Here is a 26,262-nt window from a genome sequence, read left to right as displayed (position 1 = left end):
CACACTAAGACAAACCATGATTTTGTTTGTTTTGTTGGGTTTTTGGTTTTTTTTTTCTCTTTGGTTATAAACACTATTCTTGGCTGGTCAGATTCCAGTGGGGCCAAATGCTGCTTTCACTTATACTCTCACTGTGTTGTTCTTTGTCTCCTGACATACTGTGCAGCGCTGCTGTGTTCTGCTAAACAGCTTCCTCACTTCCCAAAGCTAGCTACATTTCAAATGCCAACAGAACAAAGTTTGATGTTGTGATAAGAATATCTACCCTACCTCCAAAATGAAATGATTTAGGATTATAAGGAAGGAGAATGCTAGCACATGTAGATGCAAAGACCATAACATGGTTCTTTTCCTATTGTTTCTCTCCCTCACCTTAAATTCAGTTTCTTTGAAAGTTTGAACTTGTTTAGCCACTTCTGAATTATATGAAAAGTGAAGTGAAATGGCAATAAATTGAAATTGCAAATAGCAGCACTGTAGGTTGCCTTGTCAAAGTCTTACAAGAAATTACAACAGCTCTTAGATGATGATTTTCTTCACAGTAGTATGTCACGCTATAGAAGTTTTCTAAAGTGCAATGGTATATGAAAGTTAGAAGAAAGTATTTCAACTTGAACTAAATATACTTCTATAAATTCATCCTATCAGCTTTTCACATAACTCAAAACTGTTATGAAGTTCATGAGCATTATTTACATTTTACAGATAAGCAATCTGAAACACGGCTATAACTCATCCAAGACCACATAGCAAATCAGAGAGTGGCATGGCCAGGAAAAGAACTCATCTCCCAGGCCATTCCTAGAACTGTTAAGCCCATTTCAATATTGCTGAAGCAGGAGAAGGTACATTTTGGGGAGAAATGCCAGAGGAAGATTTCTTAGTAAGGAGTCAGAGAGAACACTCATGTGTCAAGTTCTCGAGAGATCAAAGTCTCGATTATATTTCTGTCCCCTCCTTGCAATAAGACAACTTGTTGAAAGTGCCTTTCAACAGCAGGACACATGAATGTGAATGTGACACCAAGTTGGCAAAGGCTTCAGAAGTTAAGATTTGATCTTAAAGGCTAACTACAGTATCTTTTGATTAGTAGAATTCAAAGCTGACAAGTCTATAGATTAAACATAAAACTTTGCAAATAAAATGACTGAACAACAAAATAACCACAATCACAATGCTAATATCTTAGGAAGAAATCAAAATTATTTGAGAACTGTCTGTACAGTCTCTACTATTTCACAAGTTTCATTTTAAAGAAGATTTTAATATTTATATAATTTTTAAGACTAACAGCGACACTTAGCACCTTTAAGGAGAATTTCAGGACAGGAATTGTAATTTTCAGTATTCAGACAGACCTAAGGTAGACATTTTGAATATTATTCTAATGGTAACACAATACAGGATTAAGTCATGCTATGAAAGGCGTTTTCTTTTGGTTCTCCAGTAAAGACTGGAAAAATTGTGCAAAAAGCCTCTGCACAACCAGCATGAAAAAAACATGTCAAAGTAACAAAACAAAACCCCAAACAAAGCAGAAAGATTCTACTTCACTTACCTGCTTTCAGCAGCATCTTAGATTTATGCAGATAATCCTAAATTGTCACACTCTGTCGAGGAGCTGCAACACTAAATTGTGACCTCCCCCAGGCTGACAGTTTTTCTTTCATTTGGGATTTCAAACAGTTGAACTTTGTTTGCTTCATTTCCTCACCACCCCACCCCCATGTCCTGCCCCAGCAGTACCTTCTTCTCTTATGCTACCGTGCGTCAGCAGGATGCGTTCCTGCAGCCCCGCATGCTGCATGATGCAAGAATGTGCAATCTAGAAGGGCTGTTAATGATACAGTCCCAGCAAGGCATATGCCTTATGGGCACACAAAGCTGGGCAGATCCTGTCTGTATAGTCAATACAGAAATCAATACCTTTATGTAGTAAGCACCAGTGGAAATGAACAGATCTTTAAAAACAAATTTTTGATTTCATGACGCAACATGAAAGTTGGCATCATGTGACACCGTAGGAAAATAGTAAGATGATGGCAAACTAGGAAGCAAGAGCAATGAGATGACAATGACAGAACAGGGAAGGGAAAAGCTGAAAGGAGTTCAGTTTAGGACATACTCACTAAGGTACAGTCTTCAGACACAAATATGATCTATGCCCAGACAGCTGAGACAGAAAATGGAATCTGAAATTCAGAGACCAGAGATGGTCTACCTCAAAAAGAAAATTAACAGAGAAAACACTGATGCGCTTGATAGTGCAGAGTAAGTGTAAAAAAAGCTACAACAATAATACCCTGCACATTTAATTAACACAAACATAGAAAATTTCCACAAAAACACTAGAGTAAAAAATCTTTATTAGCCTGGGACTAAAGACATTTATTGAATGACTTTTACCATTCATGTTGCCTTCATTTTTAAATTCTACCAATCTAATATGGGCAGGTTCCCCTCTTTCCTTACAATCCCTGGCTGTAGAGTTTAGTGAAGTGACTGGCAGCTAACTGCCAAGTATTCTTGTGACTTAGCAGGATATAGGCACTTCATTCCAATAACGTGATTCTATTTGGCAGTTGGCACCAAACAGGCATTGGGGTTATGATTCAGTACTTGGTTGTCTCAACAATCTAATGCTCAATGAACTTGAATCTCTCTGCATTTGGTAATCAGACTGTTAAAAGGTTAAAATAGGCGAAAAGGTTTCTAAAACTCTTCCTACAGAAATCTTCCTATTTCACAGGGCACTTTTCAAGGACAAGAACACTAAACAATCAGCCAGAGGTGCATGTATTCCAAGGCAATATTTACTGCGTTACTATTAGCTACGCTTTTTCCTAATACCTCTCTCTACTGCCCCATATAAACACTCACAAAAAGCTCTTACTGAAAAATACTGCTTCGTTTTGAAAATATCAAAGCTTTACTTTCTCAGAACCTTCATGGATCACAGGATTTTTCTTTCCCAGAGCATAACAGTGAAGGGCAGGTAACACTGAACAAGCTCAACAGCTCAGAAAAGTCTTCCTAACTTCCTAGTTACTGTGTTGCTCTCCCTCACCAACCTGTACACTTCTCTCTTTCCCACTCCAGAAACAGTAACTAGACTTCATCTCTTGTTTCAGCTCTGTCTCCCGAGAAGCTTGCAAGCAGCAGGCATTACAACCCCTGCTCAGCTCTGAGCACTGCTCCCAGCACTGCTGCACAAGGCTCTGCCCGGCACCAAACTCACCTGAAGCAGTGAGCCCAAAAGCCTCTGTCCTCCAAGGGGCTGATATCTTGAGCCAGAGCTGCAACCTGCTAGACTGTCATCTGCTGAAAACCACATCTCAAATTCTTCTACTCCAAGAAGAAGGAAAAGAACTCTCTAGAAGAAATGGTATTATTTGAGCTTGGACTGTGTCCTCATTCCATGAAAGCCTAATGCCAGAGTTCAGCACTTGTTTTTCCCTTCAGCTTATAGCGCGGTTCTTCTAAAAGGTAAAAAGTAAAACTCATAAACCAGCAGTTGGACAATGTAAACTGTAGGAGCTCAGTGCTGTTCCTGAACTCTGGTCCAGATCTAACTACACTCACTAAAGCCTCTATAAATCACCCCTTTCCAAACCAGCTGGGTCTAGTAATGCATAAGGGGTCCACAAGAAGTAAGTCACTGTGGGATAGATTAAATTAATAAATGTCCACCATTTAGGTCAGGGACATTCCCAGATTTCCAGCAGGGAGAAATCAAGCAGATCATTACACAAGCACAGCATTACCAGCCTCCATTTTGCACAAACTGCTGCTTTCCCTGGTTCCACACCCAAAGTGTAAAGATCTATAATTAAAGGTCTGACTCCATCTTTTCAAGGACATTGATAACTTAATGCTAAAAGAAAAACTATAGGGTTTTTGTTTTCCTTTGGTTTTGTTGCTTTTTTCTCTGTTTGATATCTTGAGGATTAAAACTTCACACAAGAGGAAAGGAATTGCCAGAAAGGAAGTCTGCTAACCTGACAATGGGCCTGCCTTTGGTTTTATGCTAGCTATTGCAGAAACAACAACGAATCAACCAAAAAAATAAAATAAAAAACCACCAAAACAACCCACAGATTATTCTGAAGTTCCATATTTACAACTCTAGGCTTCTGATGTTCATTAAAGTTTTTACAACTAGGAGGTTACTGTACAGTCACCCTAGGTATCATATAACTAAATCATGTCACTTGGGGAAGGTAGGGGGAAAACTGTTAGTCCAGTCCTGTGGGAAAACAGGGAAGAACTGGCCATCATCAGCCACCTTCTTTCATCTACTGCCAATAGACTAAACCAATAATTGTCTACAGCAACATTTGATGTTTGGCATTTGCTACATTTCCTTCCTTTCCAAAATCCTTGAAGATGCTGGAATATACATTTTAGCATGCAGGCTTGCTTTAACACAGAAGGAAAAGTAAACATCAATAAGAGCTGTTATCATAATATGTTCACAAAACTGCAAACAATCACTTTACCACCACCTCGTGAGTTAAATCTTGTCACTTCTGCCACTGCCACTTGACAGCATGCTCCCCATTTGATGTGTTTTACACAACAAGTCAGACAAGTCAGCTTTTATAGATGAGCTACTCCAAAGTTAATGGTAATTTACTTCACGTGCAATCATGGGAAGTTACCCTAAAATCAGAAGGCCTGAGTGTGAAAGGAAGTGTTAGTGTATACCCTGTGAGTTCAGTCACAATAAACACTCAGGTGCTCTTCAGGTTGCATATTTTCATGGAACTGTTCATGAAACCTCTGGCATTTCACAATGCCCATGGCCATCCACTATGAGCAAGATTCAATTGCACACATACCTATGTTTGAAAAAAGGTCTATTAAGTAGAGTTGAAGCACAGTGTCACTAAAGAGACATGTATTTCATCTCCTATTGTTCAATATAATCAGAAGATGGGGAAATAAAAAGGCCTCTCTGCACATTTAATATATGCTATTATGTCATCTAGTTGCATGTTTGCTTGAGGCTTACTTCATTTGGCCTGAATATAAACTTGGAAGAACTTCAGGTTCTTTTAATGTTAATGATCTAGTTCCTGCATAGTACAGTCAAATGAAAAAGCCTGACATGGGAAAACTTAAATAGCAACAAGAATACACAGTTCTCTTCAAGAAGAATTTCAGCTTCACCCTCTATTAAACTCAACCCAGTGTACAATACTTGTTGACACTGTTTTGCTCTTCCTCCAGACTGTCCTGCTGGTTCTGTAGCCCTATTTCAGCCACTTAGCTGCAGTAGTGCAGGTTACTCACATCTCACTGCACTTGGATTTTGAAAGCAAATTGCAAATCCACTAGAGACCAATTATTTCCTTTCTAGGTGCCAAACTCTTCTATGAAGTCTTATACAAACACCCATTGATATTTTAAAGAACTGTTCTTCTTTTTCCTTAATGGAAACTTCTAGATGAGAACATTTTTCTCCAAAACTAAAGATACATAGAAAACTCATAAAAAATACCAAGAGACACCCAGTTTTGGTTCAAACCTCCACCAAGAGCTTCTACCACCAGACAGTTATAAAGGAAGAATGAACCTACAGTGCCCTCAAGTGTGAGGGGATATGAATTAGAAGAAGTCTGGAGACCTAGGAAGGGAGAAAAACATTCTCAAGCCTTCAGGACGGACCCTCACTGAAGAAAATGATGCTTACCAGCACGTGGGGTAATTTTTCTTATTCATTAGGATAGACTGTGTACTATAAATGTATGTAAGAAACAAATGACAAAACATCTCCACTTTTAACTGTCTTTTCAGATGGTTGTGATCTGGAAGTTTCATGTGCATTCTCATCACAGGAACATAAAAAAGGCAGTTTAGTCATCTAGCGTAGAAGCCTCTAAATAGTATTTCAAGAAAGTATCACCTTAGTGGAAGGTGAAATTTACAAGTACAGCAAACACTGTGCAGATAAGTCCAACTGTGTTGAAGACAACATTTCTTCAAGTGTCTGAATCTCTTAGCAAAGATCACACTTCAGTCTATTACTCAGGAGCACAGAAGTTCTCTTTTCTACAGTTATACAGAAATTGAGGAGGGTAATGTACCTTAACTAGCATTCACAAAACCTGTAGGTCAAGTTGGAAGTCACCTGAGTTAACCAACAGGAAGCACTGAAGACAGGAGTGCCTTATCAGTCTCGTCTCTCACTGTGCTGCAGCTTTCTGCCTACCACAAAAAGGCAACTGCATCTGTTCATGACCACAACCTCAAGCCAAGAGACTGGTGCTCTCACCTCAGCAGTGAGATCACTTAAACAAGATAGAGGCCAAATCTAAGTGATTAATGAGCCCAAGGTGATTTCACCTCCTCTCCAAATAAAGTTAAGCTGTTTTATGATGGCAACACAGCCAGCACTTCCAACTGCATTAGTCTTGCTTTGCATACAATTCTTAAGTTGTTCACAGACCTGGAAATGAGAGCAAAAGCTAGTTCAATTCTCTCATCTTGGGAGCCCAGGCATGTAAAGGGCATGACTTTAAACCACCTCAGGGAGAAAAGGTGCTGAACCCAGAGTCCTCACTCTTTGGGAATGCTCTAACCACTAAGCTATTACTTGGGAGTGGGAGGGGTAGCTCTGGTTTGTTTTGTGCAAAGCCCATCTGATAGGTCTTCAGTAAACATGCTCCAAGAACACCATGTTCTGCAAGCCCTGAGAGGAGACAGAAGGAAACATTTAACCTCTGGATCCAGGGAGCTTACTTGAGCACAGGCGTGGAACTACTGCCCACTTCCTGAGCTGAAACACCCTTAAGCATGGCTGAACATCTGATGAGGTTCTTCCTATATGCTCACTGACTTCAGTTACAAGGTTAGAAGGATCCTGAGTTTTGAAGCTCTGAGTTGGGTCATAAACACAAGCTTCCTGAACTCAGCTCCTGTCTTTAGACTGCGTAATTGCCTTTCGGTAACTTGGTGAAAACCAGAACCTCTGTCTTAACAAATAATTTTAACACAGGACAGAGGAACCCCCATGTTGGTGGCTGTAAGTGCAGAAATCTGAAGGTATCTTATTCCATTTAAAACAAACAAACAAACCCCCAAAACCCAGCCAGGCAGAAAAACCCTCACCAGCTGTACTATAAAAACATCAGGTTTGAAAAGCAAAGCATTAGGATGCTAGCAACTACAAGAAGTTGAGTCTACCCGGATTATTTCAATTTTTAAGTTTTCTTTCTACGGTAGGGAGAACATTTTCCTAGGTTAGGGTAACCTTTTCCTAAAGTGTAATCTGCTGCAGAACCTCACCTCTTTTACTGTTATTGTGAACAATATATCAATGATAAAGCAGGGACAAACTTGTCAATGAAAATAGTGCACAGTAAGCTCTGTCACAATCAGGACCTAAATGTATCCCAAATGGCTGAGCTACCATTCCCCTGCAGGAGGTTGTAAGAAACAGTAGTAACAAAGTGTAAAAAACAGTAAAGCGTTGCACCTGAAAATACCTCTAAGATACAAGCTAACTCTTTCAGTTGCATACATATAGTAAGGGAGTTAAAACAATTTGAAGAGTATTTTTCATCAAAGAGGCCACAAGCTCCAGCCCCCTTTTTTTCACTAAAAATACCACCTGTCTTCTGATCTATTAGACACTGGTAGTAAATCTCTGGGGACACAAGCAGTCTGTTGGGTCATTGCTACAGCCAGGGTTGAAGTAACCAGAGCACCTTTCCCACTGGATGAGGCCTTGCCATACAGCAGGACAAAAGCTAAAATGCAGCCAGGAAATTTCACCATGCAGGGTCCCTTTGAGCACACACCAGTGACTCCTGTGCACCACAGTCACACAACAGATAACACAGATTCTTCCAGCAAGTGAGAACTGCCAAAGCTTTCTGTTTTCCACTATCTCTCTTTATAACAGTGGACAATTAGCAGTGTTTAAATAGATTTTAGCCTTGACAATGCAGTAGTTTTACTCTGCTTGGAATAAAGAGGAAAAAAAAAAAAAAAAAGGCAAATAGCAGTACTATCACACAACACATTATTTTACTTAAGATAATACAGTTCAGCAGAAAATAATATTTTATTCCAGGGATAGCTTAACATGTTCATAGGTTAATTTTGTTTAACAGGAACTAAAAAGTCATAAAACGTGAAATGGCAGCCCTCTCCTCCCAACTAGAATCTACTCTTTTGTTGAATCCGTTCTTAAAAAAACAGTTAGGTCCCATGTGCTAGTTTAAAATTCTTCGCTGGTAAGCTCAAAATTAAAGTTAAGAGTTATTCACCAAAGTTTTCTAATAATTTCATTTCCCTTAAAGTCCTTCATATAGATCCCTTGCTAGATCCTTCAGAAAAAGAAAATAGACTGATTATTATTTTCACTTAGAACCTATACTAGTATTTTCTGGTTAGATCAGGAAAAGTCTATGCCATAGCCAGCAACAGAAGACACCATGAAACATACTCAGGACTGATTTCCTTCACAAACCCCAGCGTTTTTACTCCAACTCTTTCAATTATTAAAATATTGTTGCAGTTGGGTAGGAGATTTTTTTTCTGTTGTTGTTTTGGCTTTGGGATTTTTTTTTTTAATACGTGGGAATGTATGCCTCCTGTGTTCAGAAGAGGTGACTTCTTGCAGTTAGTGCCTTCTTTCTTTTTTTTTTTTTTGTTTGTTTGTTTGTTTTTTTAAGACATATTGAGGCCAAGACTTCATTAACAATACAGAGGTAATATTAGGGAAATTTCAGTTGGAGATAAATGCCTTACAAAACTGAGATTGTGACAATCATGAATTAAAATAGAAATAGGCATGAAACTTGAATATAGTGGTGAGTATTCATAATTAATATATAAGGTGCTGATTCACCTACTATCACAAATTTCTTACTCATGCTTTTCTTCTCCCTTTCCTACAACAGCCAATCATGACTACTTTAAGTCAGTTACAATTACATTATTTCTAAAGAAAACTAGCAATACATGACCAACAAAAAAAGTCGAAAATATGCCCCCATCTCAAGAAGTTTTCATGTTACTACTCTGCAAACAGAAATAACATGAGACAAAAAGAACAAAGTTTCATTTTTCGAGAGTTTTAGAGCAATACATCTCAAGTCATATTGATGTCACTTCAAACAAATCAAAAACTGGCAACAAAACATGAGACATGAAGTCTCCCCCAAGTGTTCCTTCAAATTCATTACATCTTCCTTGAGCAGGTGCACCAGCTTAAGTTCATTCCATGAGGAATTCCGTGAAGCATGTACAAGTGAGGAAGGTCTATTTACTGCTGTGGTAACTTGCACACCTGGTAGCCTACACTGAGCCAATTTAGTTCTGAAAATACTGCAGCTGCATTCATATGACATTACATTTAACCTCTCAGGCCCTGCTGAAAGGTACACCACCACAAAAAAATAGAGACACTGTGCCTCCAGGCTCCACATGGCCCATCCAAAACCTGCTTACTGCATCTCTCCACTCACGGTGTAGCTGGTCAGGTTAAGAGACAAGTGTGAGTGTCAGCTTGGCGTAGTGATTACACTTATGGCCATGAAACTCCAGCAAACCTGAAACCTGTATAAGGAGACACATGATTGTTCATAACAAATAGAAGTACTAAGAGAGTTTTGAAACAGAATCCTGCAGCAACATTTCAACATGCTTCTGGACAACCCTACAAGCACATGTATACTTCACTACCACACAGGAGAAGTCATTCTGGCAATTTAGGGCTGCTCCCAGGAATAACAGGTAGTCGTGATTTTTTTCAGGATAATGTATGTGGTACACAACACTTTTAATGAAGTACCCGCTGGTTTATTTTTAATCTATAATTTTTAGAACATGTGATGGTATTAATGTAAGTACCCTCAGTAAAGCAGTTCCCTCCAAATGTGACACTAAGTGCCCAAAATACTACTGCTAAGACAATAAATACTTCAGTTCAAAATTTAAATTTTCAGAAAAAAATCATGGAACAAAAAAGCAAATCCTACCACAACCATCTAATTAAACAGATGTGTTTAATATCATACTAAGTTTCATCTGAATAAAGAAAAAATGCTTTTCTCTTGTGGTACAAAAAAAAATTTGTGTCCTACTTCTATAGCACAACATACTCTTTCCCCCGCTTCAAAAAAAAAATCCCAGAAGCTGAACTTTTAAAAAGCCATACAAACATGTATTTCATCCTAGTTTTCTGAAGTCAACATATTTAGAAGTGCTCTAAAAGGAAAGAGAAGGTAAATACTTAGTGTTATGATAAGAATAAATATTTTTGCATATTTCAGTCTTCACTAAAATTTCTGTTCAACTCACCTCATTAATCTAACTGGATTACCATTACTCAGGTTAAATTCTTCACCCACTTTACAGGGCCTTCAAAGCTTCCTCACTAGTTTGGCTTTAATATAAAGCACTTTTGGACTGAGGTAAATAAATTTCACAGCATCTGGACAAAATGTATTTTTTTTCCTAACTTGATTAAGTTTTAGGACCTCAGGTCTTAAATTCTCAATGTGACATCTTGTCAATAAAAATGACCTTTAGGGCCAAGTTAAGTTCTGAGATGCTTGAACTCCAGTTCAGAACAGAGCCCACTCATGCTTGAATGAGATACTCATACATCCAAAGCAAATGCTCTAAGATTTTTACAACTTTAAATGAAAACATTAAACTTATAATGCTTGAGAAGATCTGCTTTGTCTGTTCAACTGCCCACAAGTCACCCTGAGAGAGGCAAACCAGAGACTCATAGATTTTGCTATTCATGCTCATAGATTTTGTCTATTCTAAATGTATTTTCCTTCCTATTCTTCATGGGACTTTCAGTCATTACTGAGGAAGCCTTTCCCTGCAAGCACTTGGTCAAAAGCAGCACATTTTCACAAAAAGGGGGGGGGGTTTGAGACATCAATTAACTTTGTAACAATCAAATAAACACTGATATTCCAACAAATTCTAAATTTCACTCTCAAGAAAACACACCAAAGAACTAGTTTCAATATTGTGGTGTGTTGATGCTGGCTGCATGCCAAGTTCTCCACAAAAGCTGCTCTATACACCCCTTCTTCAGCTAGACAGGGAGACAAAGTATAACAAAAAATGCTCATAGGCCAAGCTAAGGACAGAGAGCGATTACTCACTCATCAGTTACAATGACAGGCAAAACATACTCGATTTGGGGAAATTAATTTAAATTATTAATAAATCAGAGTAAGATAATAAGAAATAAACCCAAATTTTCAAGCATCTTATCCCCCCCAACCCCACCTTCTTCCTGGGCTTAACTTCCCTCACAATTTTTTCGACTTCCTCCTCCCTAGAAATGCAGTGGAACAGGGAATGGGGTTGTGGTCAGAAACATTGTCTCTGCTGTTCCTTCCTCCCCTGCTCCAGGGGTCTGTCCCCAAAGGAGGCAGTTCTCCATGAACTTCTCCAAAGTGCCTCCTTCCTCAGGGATGCAGTTCCACGTGAACTGCTCCAGCTTGGATCCCTGCCAGTGGGGTGGAGCCATTTAGGAACGGACTGCTCCAGCATGGGTCCCCCTCAGGGTCACAAATCCTGCCAACAAACCCTCTACAGCTCCAATCTCCATGGGGCCACAGGTCCTACTACAGCACAGGCTCCCAGTCTTCCTCAGGCATCCACCTGTTCTGGTGGGAGATCCTCCACAGGCTGTGGGTTGAGATCTGCTCCACCCCAGACCTCCATTGGATTGGGACATCCTGCCTCACCACGGTCTGGACCGTGGGCTGCAATGGAATCTCAGCTCCACTGCCTAAAACACCAGTTCACCCTCCTTCCCTGCCCTTGTCTGCAGAGCTGCTTCCCCTTTCTTAACCAGCATTATCCCAGAGGTACCACCACTGTCACTGACGGGCTCGGCCTTGGCCAGTGCCAGACCCATCTTGGAGCCAATTGGACATAGGGGAAATTTTCAGCAGCTTCTCACAGAAATCACCCCTGTAGCTGCTCCAAAACCAAAATCTTGCCATGCAAACTCAATACAAATATCATTCCGGGGGGTAAAAAAATAAAATATATTCTTTATTAAATAATCTGCCTCACACATTTCCTGGATTTCATTTCCACTACAAGAGATAAAAAGCTCACTGTAAGATCCTTCTAGAAATTTAGAATTTGCATCAATAATGAGAGCATTCCCTTTTGGATGCTCTCCTGCAGATGACGCCAGGTTTCCAAATCAGACTCTGTGAAGTCATGATCCCATCTAATTATGTGAAGGAAAGCAACTTCCACAAGGACCTAACAGCAGTTTCTCTTCTAATTATAGCAACAGAATATTGTTGCAACAGAGTATTATACAGCATGCCGCTTCAACTCTTCATCATCCTGTAATGTTCAGAATTGTTAAGAACTCAAAAAACTTCTTAGAAGAAGCTTCCCCTTGCCACTTAGAAGTTACAGGGTTCAAGACTTCTCAAAGAGAGCTCGATAATCAGAAGCACAAACTGTGTAAGAAATATCACACTATTTTGAAAAGAAAATACTCTATTATGCACGTGAAGACTGTCTTAGTCTGTTGGAGATGGAGAGCTTGATTTCAATGAGCATCAGAAACCACCATTGCACCAAATAAAGGAATCAAGCCTCAAATGAGGCCACTAAATTATGTTATCCCTGGCTTCTATTACATACAGAAGAAAAAATTTCACATGATACTATCCTAGGAAAATCACTTCATTCTATTTCAAAATTAGTTATGATTGGCTTAAGAATTTAGAGTTAGTTCTTTGTTAGATTGCCTCTTATATTGTAGATACATAATAAAAACTTACAGCACAAGCTCTTTCCAATTTGATTTCCTTACTTTTCTTAGCAGTTTTAGACAACAAAGGAGCTCAATGCTTTTTATAAGTCCTGCCTAGTTAGATTGTCCACTCTTATTTTTAAACAAATATTCAAGTAGTACCATAAAAGAATACGTTACCCTGGAATGTGGTCAAGCAACTTGGACCATGTCCTGTTTGCAAAGCTATTAGTGGTGGGCTGAGCTCAGGCCATGTGCAGGTTTTGGTGTTGAACTATCCTCAACCAGGCTGGCTAAGTAACCCCAAATCAGTATCCTGATAGTGAGGCAAAGACTTGGCAGACAAGCTGCTAAGCTGACCTGGCAGATATGGGACCTACAGTCAGGAATTTTATACTGTGAAAGTCCAGTCCAGGTTCATAAGGCTAGGTTTCTCCAGCACATTCCCTCTTGACATTCCCCATGGTTAAGAGAGAGATCTGCCCACTAGCATTGGTATGGTGAGCGATATTCATGTCTACTTAATTATTCCTTCTTGTGGGCTTTAATATAATTGCTTTGCAATAGTGCCCTGTACTATCCTGTATGTTCACTGCTAGCAATTTTAGCTTTTATACAGTCCAGGAAAGAATTCTGGGGCTAAGACTTGACACAGCCACACCTGGACTCCTCTCTGAGAAGGAGTTTAGAAAGCAAGGGGTTCCTTTCAGCACCTCGTGGCTCAGCAGCAGGACTTGTGACTCCACCCTCGACAAGTACATAGAGCAAATATTTAGAAGATTAATATTAATTTTTCTGCTGCAGTTTTGAAAACACATTATGATAGACTTTTATGTTTGTTTCTGTTACAGAATCAAGAAGGTGTCTCCTTACAGCTGTCTAAAACAGCTAAATATGAAAATAAAAATTTCACACCATACCACCACAACAGGACAGATAGGTTATATTGGCAAAGGATAATCTGGGATAGGTTTGCACTAAAGCCATAGACTTTGACCAAAATGTCAAGCTTTGGCCCTCCCACACCAGCATCCCCAACACAAACTCTGAGATTATAACTTCTAAGACAGTTTATTCCTCTGTCTTGGGTTATGTAACCTAAAAATGTGTATTCTATTTCATCTGTTGAAAGCTGTTTTTTGGGAGATGTTTTCTCCTCTTGTAACTCCAGGGGGGAGGGGCTGTATGCCTTCTGATAGTGGCCCAGCCATTAAAACCAGGTGGGGCAGTGTTTCTTATCTCTTTCACCACCCCTCCATCCTCCAGGGGGACATCTTCTGATAATGGGCCATTAGGGCCCACCAATGACATGACACATTCCATCATCCCACTGTGAGATGCTCCACCCAGTGGGGGAGGAGCCAACTCTTCCTAGCCAGATAAAAACTGGGACTGAAGCACACAAGAGATCTGGTTTTTCCACTGGATTACCGGAGGAAGACTGGACCCATCTCACCACCACTGGACTTTCTACAGAAGTATCTCTACTCCACAGAACCACACCTGTTACTCCAGGAGGACTTATCTGGACTGCTTCCAATACCCTGACCAACAAGGTGTCAGGCTGTATCCCTGACTCTGTCAGGGTTTTTTTTCCAGGATTTTTGTTTGCTTCCTTGCTTGGTTTTTTTTTTTTTTTTTGCTGGGTTTTTTTTTTTTGTTGTTGTTTGTTTTTTGTTTCCTTTTGTTTGTTTGTTTGTTCTTGTGGGTTTTTTTGGTCTTTTTTTTTTTTTTTTGTACTACTACATTTGTATTTTCCTTTTTTTAATTATTCCTAATAAAGAACTGTTACTCCTATTTCCCATATCTTTGCCTGAAAGCCCCTAACTGCAAAATTATAATAATTTGGAGGGAAGGGTGTTTACACTCTCCATTCCAAGAGAGGCTCTAGCTTTCCTTGGCAGACAACTGTCTTTCAAAACCAAGACATCCTCAAAATGCATTTTAATTCATGAAGTCATTGTTAAACAGGGAATTTGTGAGTCTGCATGAGTGTGCATCTAGAGAAATTCCCAGTTTCTCAACACAGTCAAGAAGAGGTTTAGAAGATAGTTTTAAAATCTGATTTTCTCTGTAAAATGCTTCAGTATTTTTTACCTCAGGACATCTTCCCACGTATTTTTTAACAATCATTTTTTGAGGGAACAGACAGCAAGTAATTGAGCTTCCATGTGAGATTTCTAGCAGAACTTTGCAATTGCCTCAGCATGTTTCTATGCACATGCATGAAGATTTATTGCCACCAGGAATTACTTTTGAGCCATGTGGCTACACTACCCCAGAAATCTGATATCCAAGAACTGTATCTCCCCCCAAAACATGCAGATGTGTGACACACTGCACCACAGACCCTGGGCTCTGAGAGGAGGAACACAGGTGAAAGCTACATATATGGGAAGCACACCACAGCTTACCAGTACAAAACTGATTTTTGCATCATGCCATATCTCCCACTGCCCTTAGGAGTAATGATCCGCACACTGAATTCTGAGCATATGAAACCAACACTTTTCCCAGATCTTCTGTCACTATACACAAATATACAGAAAACCCTAAGAAGTAGAAAGAACACAAAGCAATCTTTGCTTCAATCTCAGGTATTCATGTAATGCATAAGCTACAAGGAGTTAACTACTACCTTTAGAATCTAAATTAAAGATTTTTACATTGTGCATTACAATTAGTATCTTCTACATTAAAAAAAGCGCTTTCATTTCTAGTGAAACCTTACCCAAAACTTTGAATCCTTTAACAGAAAGGCCTGGCACCAAATAATGAAGGAAAAAGAAGCAACATTTGACATTCCCAATTTACACATCATCTTCTGACAGAGTATAGACAATATCAGCCAAGCAGAGCTACCATGTTCTGAATAGCTACAAAAGCAGAACACTACAAGCCAAGAGACCAATATGCCTTCTAAAACGCCAGACAAAAACATTTCCATCTGGCTTTTTTCCTGCCTCATGGAACAGAACAGTAGCAATAAAAATGTCAGAATTAAGCTTCTCTTACAGAACAATATTTATACATCAATTTCTAGGTAAATATAAGCAACCACTACAAACATAACTCTTAAAAAAAATGTAATCTAGGTGAAGTTATAAGGTTTCCAAAACCGTTTTTTGCAACACAAGTAGGAAGCACAGAATGGACACAAAGGAAGTTACAGCAAATATCAAAAGTAATCTCATCCTGGTAAGAACTTATAACATGATGAGCTCCAGAAAACGTTCTGTGCACAGCAGTTGCCAAATATTTAGTACTGTTAAAGGGACATAAGCTTGCACTTAACACTGACTCAAAATTCACAGAAAGTTTTTCTTAGACATTTTCCTTTCTTCAATCCTTCATCTACATGGATATCAGTGTGAAATCCGTTTAGAACTAAAATTTAAATAAATGGAAAAATCCAAACAGTTTAATCTGAGTGGAATGTGCTGTTGGCAAACAGGCTGCATTTAAAGCTAGAAGCTTTGTTGCACCAAAACACTAGCGACAGGCTCAGCAACAAGCTGCTGGAAAAAAAATCTTTCAGAAAAGAGGTTCTCCTCCTCCCAAAAACAAACACCATCCCTCTCCCCCCAGAAAAGAAAAGAAAAAAAAACCCAAAAGGCACACAGGAAAGGCTTTAGAGTTTTAAATAAGTTTGCATTTTCAAGTTTGTTCCTCCTTTGAATAAATATCTTATTATTCCATGTTTACTCTCTAGGAGTTACAGAATCCTTGACAAAAATATTTGTCTCAGAAGAACATTGTTTAAAAACAATTCAATAGTAAGCAAGAATATTCCAGGGAGGGAAATTTGGCGAAGAGGTGGTTACACCTTGAGTCTCAAAGCTAAGGCCCACAAAGCCAGTCAGCTATTTAGGCAAAGGACCTGCCAGAAAAGACCTGCAACCAAGAAAACTTTATTACTGACTCCAGAAGGCATAGAACAGTAAAAAAAGGTTACAGTTTCTAACTAATTTACAGGGAAAAAAAAACAAAAAAACAAAAAAACAAAAACACCCAACAACAACAAAACATGTTTTCAGAAGCAGTTTTCAGTTCTTTTCTACAGTACAGTGTCTGAATTGAAAGTAACTTCTTGCAGTTGCACAGAAGGGACACATTATCAGATTACATAAGTAGCATCACCTCTATTTTTAAAATACCAGCCCAGTGTATTTTTGGGTAATATTCTTGCACTAGAACACAACACTGGGTGAAACTTTTAACTCAAAATTATATGAAAGAACAAACTTGGTTTCTACATAAAGCTGAAGCAAGGAAAATGGTAAATTGTTTACTAGGTTTAAATAGAACTAAACCAGTTCACCTTCCCAAACCAACTTTTGGCAGTAATTTAACCTAAGCTTTCCAGAAAAAAAAAAAAAAAAAAGGTCACTGAAAACATCAGGAAGGCAGTAAACAAGAAAAAATGCCAACACTTAACTTTTTGGATTTAATTCATTTATGTAGCTTCATGTGAAGATTTCCATGTTTCACTTGCTTTCAGAAGAGAGACCTAAGCTTTTCCCACCCTCCAATCCCCATTAAACTGTAAACAATTTACTGGAATAGAAAACCATACTGACAGCAAACTATATTTTTGGAAATTTAAACACTCGGTATCCACAAGAAAACATAATCAAGCTTTCAAAACTATTTTTTCTGGCCCACAATGGTATATTCAGTACTTTTCCACTATGTTTATTTTAAAGGAGAAAGCCTGACCTGAAGAAAAAGTCAAGAGTAAGATGACAAAACAGCACGTATTTCTTCAGTGCTCACTTTGCACTTGTTACAGTAAGATAATATAATTTTCTTTAAAGTAATGTACTTTGGTCAGGCTAACAGAAGACAGCATTATTTTACATAACCTAGAAGTCCATACTTTTTTTTTTTATTTAATACTGTATGCTAATTTACAAAACACTCCAAAATCTTAGTGCTTTTCCTTTTGCTTGAACATCTCCTCAAGATACATAAAATTTCCCCATTTGTGAGCAAAAAGCATCCAAATGTATGCAAACAGCTCAAAATGAAGACAGTTATTTACATAATAAACAAGACAGACAAATTATACAACAAAAAATACAAAAAACCTATAAATAAATTGGTTTTTTGGAAACTCAGAGCAGAACTTCTAGGAAGCTCAATGAAAGAGGAAGGATCACTGCCCTGCTACCCATGCACTATTAGTGTCAGAATACGAAGAAAAATTTCAAACAGAGATCTAAGCTGATACTAGAATATGAGTGTAGACTGAAAAGGATCATATCCAGTTATGAGCTGAAATGAACAGCCAACATCTAAAATTACATCTACAGAGACAAACAGAATAAAAAAAAAGTTAAAAAAAAAAAAATCTAAAAAAGAGCTCATGTGACTTAGTGACTGCTAGATCAGGAGAACAGATGCTGCTATTTACAAAATGCATTCAAGCTGAAGCATTTCTGGTTTTTACAGCTCTCTAGGTATTAGCTCCTATTAAAAAAAAAAAAAAAAAAAAAAGGTTTCTAAAAAGGAAACAAATCTTTTTTAACTAAGCCACCAATGTACATCCTATAATTGCTCACCTCGTTACTAAACAGCAAGAGATAAGGCAACCTTTGTGTTTGATTTCTTCAGTTTTAAAGCATTTCAATGCAGTTAAAAAAAAAAAAAATCAACCAAGATGTTATCAAATGTGTGCCTCATGCTTCACTTCTTTTGAAAACAAAAATTCTAGTTATGATGTCCTGAAAATCAATTCAGCAGAATCACATAAACACATAAATTTACAGATCAAGTAATTTTAAAGAATTTAAGAAAAAGTTGATTAGAGCAAAGCTCATTTCCATACATAAAGAATGGCATACCGTTAGCATGAAAAATTATGGAAAGGCTCCAAACACAGAAACATCATTAGAAGTGCCCCAGATGCCCTACATTGCATCATTTTGAGTACCTCCACTGTTTTCAAGCAACTCTTTATCCCGACCAAAGACATTCCCAAGATCAGGCAATTCTGCAGTTGACGAGAGAAAAATCTCTCAGAAAGAGAAAATTTCCCTTCACCTCTCTCAACAGACTGAAGCCTTAAGAAAGGAGACAAGTAGGCTGAAGCAGGGAAGAGTCAGATAAGGCCATCTGAGTTTTACTGAGCATTTGAGTCTTTAAAAAATGTTCACACCCCTGCTCAGAATATTCCCTGACATGTCAAGATTAATTCTTCTCCATTAATATCTCCAGCCAGCCTCATCCCATATATGTGATCCAGACCCATCATAAGAACATGTTTACAATAAATACTGCAGAGGCAGCAGATGCTGTAAATAAGACTACTCATTTTAAAGCATCATGTCATTACTTCAGTATTCTCTCTCAATCTGAGAAAAGTAAGAGCATTAAACACTACCAAAAAAGCCCGTAACAGACAGATGTTTTCTAAACTAGTGATCTGGTAAAGCAACACATGGATTTTGAAGGGAGCACCCTACAATGAATAATTAAATCCATTCCATTGGCTGGAAGAGAGAGAATATGCTTTTGCTATGAAGTGAACTCATAGAAAAGGATGTTTTAATTCACCGTATATAAGAGCACTGTGGGAAACAGGAACTGATTTGGGCATTGTTACTGTGCAGCGGGACTAGTCAGCTTCCAGATGGATCAGATACACCACCACCAGTGAAGATACCACATTTAAATTCTTAAGCTTGAATAGACTATAAATTTCAACTGAGACACCTTTCTATGGTGGCTGACCAAGAGTAAGCATCACAGGGGAACATCCCTATCAAGCAGCAGGACACAGTCAAATTAACTTGGACAAAAATCCTAAACCTAACAGATCTGCCTAGCTAGAGATCTCAAAATTCACTGAAGAAAACTACTAATGTTGTACAGGAAGGCTAAAAAAGACTTTAGACAAAGTTAAAAAGTGATCTATCAAAGATTTCCCCCAAGAAGATTAAAGATTTGGAAACTTAGCCAGTCTTCCATAGCACCACTCATCAGGATAAACCATTTGGTAGCAATGAGCATAATTTTCAGCCTTATTACTCTTAAAAAGCATACACTACAGAGCTCAAACTTGGAGCATTCACAAAGCAAAGAGTGAATTCTCTTCTGAGTTCACATTGCTAGAACAAATATAGCAATGAAACATAAAAGTAACTCCTATTTTATCCTTTATGGATGCACATAGGAGAATTACTACCTCCTCTCCTGGCAGGGGCTTTATTTGTCCTACCACAGTGGCAGAAGACATGATGTCTGCTTTGGCTATGACTAGAACTCTTCCCATCCTTTCTGGATGCTCACTTAATTTAAACCATACACGTGTTTTGCCAGGATTTGGAAAGGAAGGATATTCTCTTCCCTGTCCTCTGCTGAGCAAGCCTAGATCCCAATCAGTCCCTCAAGGTTTTAAGACAAGCAGATATATTTGGCTGCTGACATGACCCCTCTCTTCTGCGCCATAACAGCCCTTGGCAAACTGTAGAATTCTGATACATTCATCCACTAAAGCAGCAGGCCTAAGAAAACAAAGAGGTAATCAAAACCACCCCCTCAAGCCCACCTGATGCTTTTATGTATGAGACAGATTTCAGACCACAGGTTTGAGCACCATTTGTCTGGCAAATACAGTCTTAAAGATCAAAGGGAAAGGACTTAGCTCTTGAAGTCCCTCCAAGCAGTTACCAACACAAAACAGAAAAAGGAAAAACCATCCAGCTAGCAATGCTCTGCCTTTCCCAGGAAGAGATCAAATAAGCACCTTGCTCCTGCCTGATGTTTAAGAACAGTTTAAGTCTAGATGACTGGATAGTCCATTCTAATATTGAAATTTTCCCCAAATGTCCAACCCAAGCCTTTCTGGAATTTAGATCCATTGTTCATTCACTCTAGCTCATGTTTTCTTTGTTTTTGCAGCAGGCTTTTCATCCCCATTGCTTTGGGAACATATCTTAAGCCTCCTTTTAGCCGACCACACCACCACTAAGTACTTCAAACTTTCTTCACACAAAACTCCAAAGGAATAGAACATATGATACAAGCTTGCATTAAAGAAATTTTAAATTATATGTTTGCTCTCCAGTATTCTTGCTCTCCCTCTCACCTTGTAATCTATTCAACAAAGCATAAAAATTTGTTAATCAAGACTTTGCTGGACATGACCTTATAGAGCCTTTACCAAGTACTTGTTACCTGACCTCGTGTGCCTTCTGGGGATGGTTTTTCAGCTAACTTTACTTGCTAAAGTGTAGTTTATAGATCGAAATTCCCTAGCTTGTTAATGAGGCTATCATGTGAACATTGAGAACTCCAGTACATCAACCTATTAATGCAATAGAATAGAATCTCCCTGCACCACAAGGCCTGTCACTCCATCACAGAAGCAGTAGCAATGCTGGATTTAAAAGAATGTATCCTGGCTAAGTCTGCTTTGGCTGTTGCTTAACATCTTTTCCTAGGCACTAAAAATGCATTCCAACACTGGTCCAATATTTTTTCTTTGAGCTACAGTTAAAATCCATGAGCTTCCTCTTTATCCCATCCCATTTAGCCCACACTGAAGAGGTACGCACCAATTAATCTGAGTCTGCTACTTCCCTCCACTATCTTGAAATTGCAATCCACTACGTGAGATTGCTTCAGCTAGTTGCTTTTTTAAGCACCTTGGAATTAATTTCATCAGGCCCTACCAGATTGAAAATCTATTGCTTATCCAAGCAACCTATAGGTTTCCCCCCTGACCCTCCAGCCTAGGAAGGTACTATTTATGTTTTTATCATGGCTATTGACTACACAGACCAGATTAACTATTTCAGAAAACATTTCAATCACCTCAGCATTATATGTTAATCCACTGATCTGTGGATCTTTTACTTCTTGCTTTCTTCCATTACTCATTTTAGCCATGCCTCCTTATGTTTTTGACCATCCTAGATTTATTCATACATATTTGTGCACTTTCTATATGTTTCTTTTGTTTACATCAATGAAAAGATCAACAGAGAGCAGAGTTCTTTTTTCATTACTAATTTTCCCCTTCAATGCAAGTCTTGGCTATCATTAGACTACTTCTTAGAGGTTGTTTCTTTCTTCCTTACATTTGCCCAGTCAAGCTCTGCATGCCAAATTCTATGCTTTTTGACACTTACGGGTTTTATTCTGCTGTTGTCACCTTATATCCTATGTAGACTAGCATCTTGTTGCACCTGCAGAACCTGCCCTCCATCTGTGTATTCTCTTTGCTTATGAAGAGAACGAATTTACATACTCATGGAGGGCAGTACGTTCTGCTGAGTTTTCTCCACTGAATGGTTATGAGAGATTTTACTAATCAAATCTCATCCTTTCAGTGATTCTTCTCCAGCTATAGACAGACACCTTGTATTTATATTCCACTCACACATCTAATTGATCCAACTGAGCTGGCAGAAGACTTTCAATGAGCACGTGTTTAGACATTCCTCTGCTGTTATTTCCCAATATATTTGTGTTGGTGTGCAGACACCCAGCACACTGGGAGAAATGACGCACTATTCTGCAAGGTCATAGGCACTATGCTATAAATGCGTGCAAAATACCCCACGAGTGAGAATTTATCAAGTACCTGTGATACATATTGGGGGGGTTACCTCAAAAATATTCATCAAACATTTCCAAATGCAAACATTGAAACTGTTTTCACTTGGTTAAAGCATTGCAACTGAAATATCTTTCAAATATTTTTAAATTATCTATTGAGGTCAAAGTGCCTTTAGGGACTTTCTTTTATAAATAACAGCAAAAATTAGAAAAAAAGGGAATAGTTTGCTGACACCGTCTTTATAATAACCTTTACAAAAACAACATGTCTTCTAAATGGGAAAACAAATATATTCTCTCAGTTTAAAAAGTATGTTATTATATATAAATATCTATAGCCTACAATGAGAAAACTCATTATCCTGAACATAAGTCAAATCAATGGGAATTTATGTTCAGCAATAATTAATTCTACAGATTCTGATACAAGCATTATTTATCAATAATAGCATTAATTATATTATTTATTAATAACAAAGAAGAAAGCTGCATACTTAGCATTCCATCATACAGCAGAGGAATTTTTATCCGCAGTAGAAAAACCCCAAAACACAACAAAGGCAGGCTTAGAGGGATGCCATGCTGACACAGGCTGCTGCCAAGCCTGCAGCTTACACCAGCCATATAATGCATTCTACCAACCTGCTCCAGACACAAAGCTGCAAACTCACCAGGAGCACCAGTTGCTCACGCCTAAATATTTGCTGACTGCCCCAACAGGCAAGAGGGCACTAACCCAAAGAAGGAAATAGTAATCGGACCACATGGAAAATTCTAATCTTTGACTTCCTCACTAGTTTGTGCTGGAAGCAAATCTGAAATATGAATAAAGCACATTTTACAGTTCTCCATATTAAGGCACCTGGGGTGGGGAGGGATAAAAAGAAATGTATGAGTCCAGGCTCAGACTTCTAGTCTGGGATGGACCATTCCACAGTAGAGGGAATGAGGGGAGCCCCAGCTCACAGAACTAAGCTCAGAGTTGCCTCTCCTACCCTGGGCTATATGAAATTTAATAACTTTAGAAAGCGTAACTGTACATATTGCTGTGGACTCCAGTATTGTTTCAGATCCCAAAACAGGGAGATAAAGTAATACAAGTGCTGATGCTGTTCTGAATGGGATTTCATATTTTTATGTTACTAAGCTATTTATCTTTGGAAGCACTGCTGAAAGCCACAAGTTCTATGGGGTGATAATATTTAATTTAATAGTTTGCTTTATCTGCCATCTTCACTGCAGAGATCTGAACCATATTATTCCTGATCATTGATCAACAGAAAACCATTTCATGCCTGACAATAGTCCTCAGTATCCAAAACAGAATACTGGCACTGCATTATCTCTCCAACAAATGCAGAACCAAAGATTACAATGAAAATTTTCATTTATGAGTACAGACACAAGAACCAAGACTTGCCACTCTAAATTCATAAAATACAGAATACTTTTCTCTTAGATCTGTATTCCTGAAAAAAAAAAATTACAAAAGCAACTTTTAAAAAATTTCTTCAAATAATGTTATATGTGATTTTATTTTGCTTAACTTGCTGGTAAACTTTTACTGCACCTTGTGTGTATACAACTAGTTTCACAGCTATTAAAACTTACACACCTATGTTTATTAATCAAGCCAGCAATGACCACAGTATTTGAACTTGCATTTGCTGTATGGAGATGGACATTTTCTGCCAGAACTTTTTGGCCTAGTTAAAAGTTATTAACAAAGTTTCTAAACCACACTAATAATTGAACAGGCCACTAACTTCAAATCCATGAAAACCTAAAAGGGAGTCATCCAGTCCTGTATTCTGACCTCCTCCCAAAATTTAGGTGAGAGATCACCATCTGTTTGGCCTTTGAATAGACTCTGATATCTTGAACCTGACAAAAACAAGCCTCCCCAAGCAGTAACTCGTCATTCTCACTGGTAACAGACTCACTTCTCATATGAGCTTTTTTAATAGGGAAGATGCCAGATTAAGTTTTCAACTCAATATTCAAGTTTGAGCTGGTTGCTTGTTTCACTGGCTTCAGTTTTTAAAGAAAAGCTGTCAAGATTTTCACTTAGACCACCATGCGAAAAAATCAGCTTTGAGAAAAACTCCACACACAGCCTGAAGTGGGTAAAATAAGTTATACTGTATTTATCACACTGCACACTACTAAGAAGTTAGACAAAATAAACAGAGACTCTTTCAGCTCCAATAAGCCCAACCCAGAATGTGTTTCTATATATCTAACATACAATGGTTTTTATTTATACATATTTATGTATATAATGTATACATTATTATACCTATAATACTTTCATTTATTATTATGTTTCCCTGGATTTCCCTATACTGAACCTGTTAAAGTTCAGGGAGAAAAAGCACAGTAGTGAGAATCAGGCAGTTATCGCCAAGCACAGCTCTATGTATTCACTTGTGACTAAAAAAAAATACCCAAATTTCCTTTTTCTACTCTGCAGCTAAAAGTAGTATTTTTAGCAGTGCTGATGGAACCGTTGACACAAGAATTCCAAGACCTGCACAAAAACCTGAGGTGAGCAAGACAATCGCAATGCAAGTAACTATAATTAGACTGTTAGAGTGGAAGAGTACAAAGTAAAATTTATTTTTGTTAGCATTAGGTCAGTAAATGTAATCCTCTATTGGCTAGGCTGCCTATGAGCTGTGGAAAAAAAAAAATAGCTTGGATCCTATCTATGCCAGCAGAGAAACTATTTACCAATAAACAACAAGAAGGGCATTCTGACAGGCTCTGCCTTAACAACAAGCTCATATGGCTTTTAAAAGCTCCAAAACTTCCCATTTATATTTTCAAGGGGCAACACTAATATTAATACCCAAATCCTTCCTGCTTTTCTGTTAAAGCTAATACAGATAATGCTAGAGCACTGGTCATACAGACTGAAACTAGAGTGTTAAAGTTGTCATTTCAGGGCTTCCTTGGGAATGCCCCCACTTTCCAGCCATTCATTGTCAAATCCTCTCTGCTGGATTGCACTGAAAGACAGAACAGTTAGGGTTGGAAGGGACCTCTGGAGATCATCCAGTGCAACCCCACTGCCAAGGCAGGGTCACCTAGAGCAGGTGACACAGGAACGCATCCAGGTGGTTTTTGAGAGTCTCCAGTGAGATATTTCCTCCCCTCCCCCCCGCATTTTAACAACGCTTTCCCAAATGTTTCTTCGGGGAGAGAGCCGAAGGGGTGGAGAGCACTTAGCACGTATTAATTGGAGGAATAAATCCGACAGGGTGGATCAGACGCCCACCTCGTCGCACGGATGAAACCCGAAGGCGCCCTGCGTGGGACAGGGAGAGCCGGGAGAGCCCCCGGCCCGGTCCCAAAGCCGAAGGGGGTGTTCTGCGGCGCTCACCTGCACCCCGCCGAGGATCGCCTCGCTCTTCTCCCTCACGTCGGGGAAGGGACACCTCTTGGACAGCATGAGCAGCCGGGCCAGCGCCTCGCCCAGCCCGTCGCGGGCGGCGGGCACCGGCAGCCCGTCGGCGGCCGCCCCGGAGGCGATGCTCTCTGCGCGGCGGAGCACGGCTTGCCCGATGGTGTCCAGAGCGGCGTCGCGGGCAGCGGCGTCCCGGCTGCACAGCCCGTCCCAGCGCATCTCGCCCTCCCGCTCCTCCATGGGGCCGCCCTGCCGCTGCTCCCCCGCCGCAGCCGCCGCCTCCTCCTCCTCCTCAGCAGCCCCGGCGCGGCCGCCCCATGGCGGGCTCCCGGCAGCCGCCAGCCCGCCCACACAGACGACGACGAGCGCGGCCGCGGCGAGCGCAGAGCCCGCTGCCCGCGCCGCATGGGGGGCAGCGCGGGCCGGTGCCCCCGACAGCCGCCGCCGCCCTCCCGCGCCGGGGCTGCCGAGCGAGCGGCGTCGCTGCGGCTTCGCCTTTCCCGGCGGGGAGAGGGGC

General features: G+C 39.4%; 1 protein-coding gene across 1 annotated transcript in view; it reads right to left on the bottom strand.

Moving 5' to 3' along the window:
* SESN1 (sestrin 1) overlaps positions 1 to 26,000 on the bottom strand; it is a 79,019-nt gene extending 53,019 nt beyond the window's left edge. Inside the window, exon 1 of the mRNA XM_040060304.2 lies at positions 25,722 to 26,000. Within this exon, the coding sequence (XP_039916238.1) occupies positions 25,722 to 25,985 (264 nt within the window). The 5' untranslated portion in view covers positions 25,986 to 26,000. The remainder of the gene's footprint in view (positions 1 to 25,721) is intronic.
* Between the last annotated feature and the right edge of the window lie 262 nt (positions 26,001 to 26,262).

Source organism: Hirundo rustica, chromosome 3, assembly GCF_015227805.2.
Source record: "Hirundo rustica isolate bHirRus1 chromosome 3, bHirRus1.pri.v3, whole genome shotgun sequence".
Lineage (NCBI taxonomy): Eukaryota > Metazoa > Chordata > Aves > Passeriformes > Hirundinidae > Hirundo > Hirundo rustica.
This window is presented reverse-complemented; position numbering and strand designations above follow the sequence as displayed.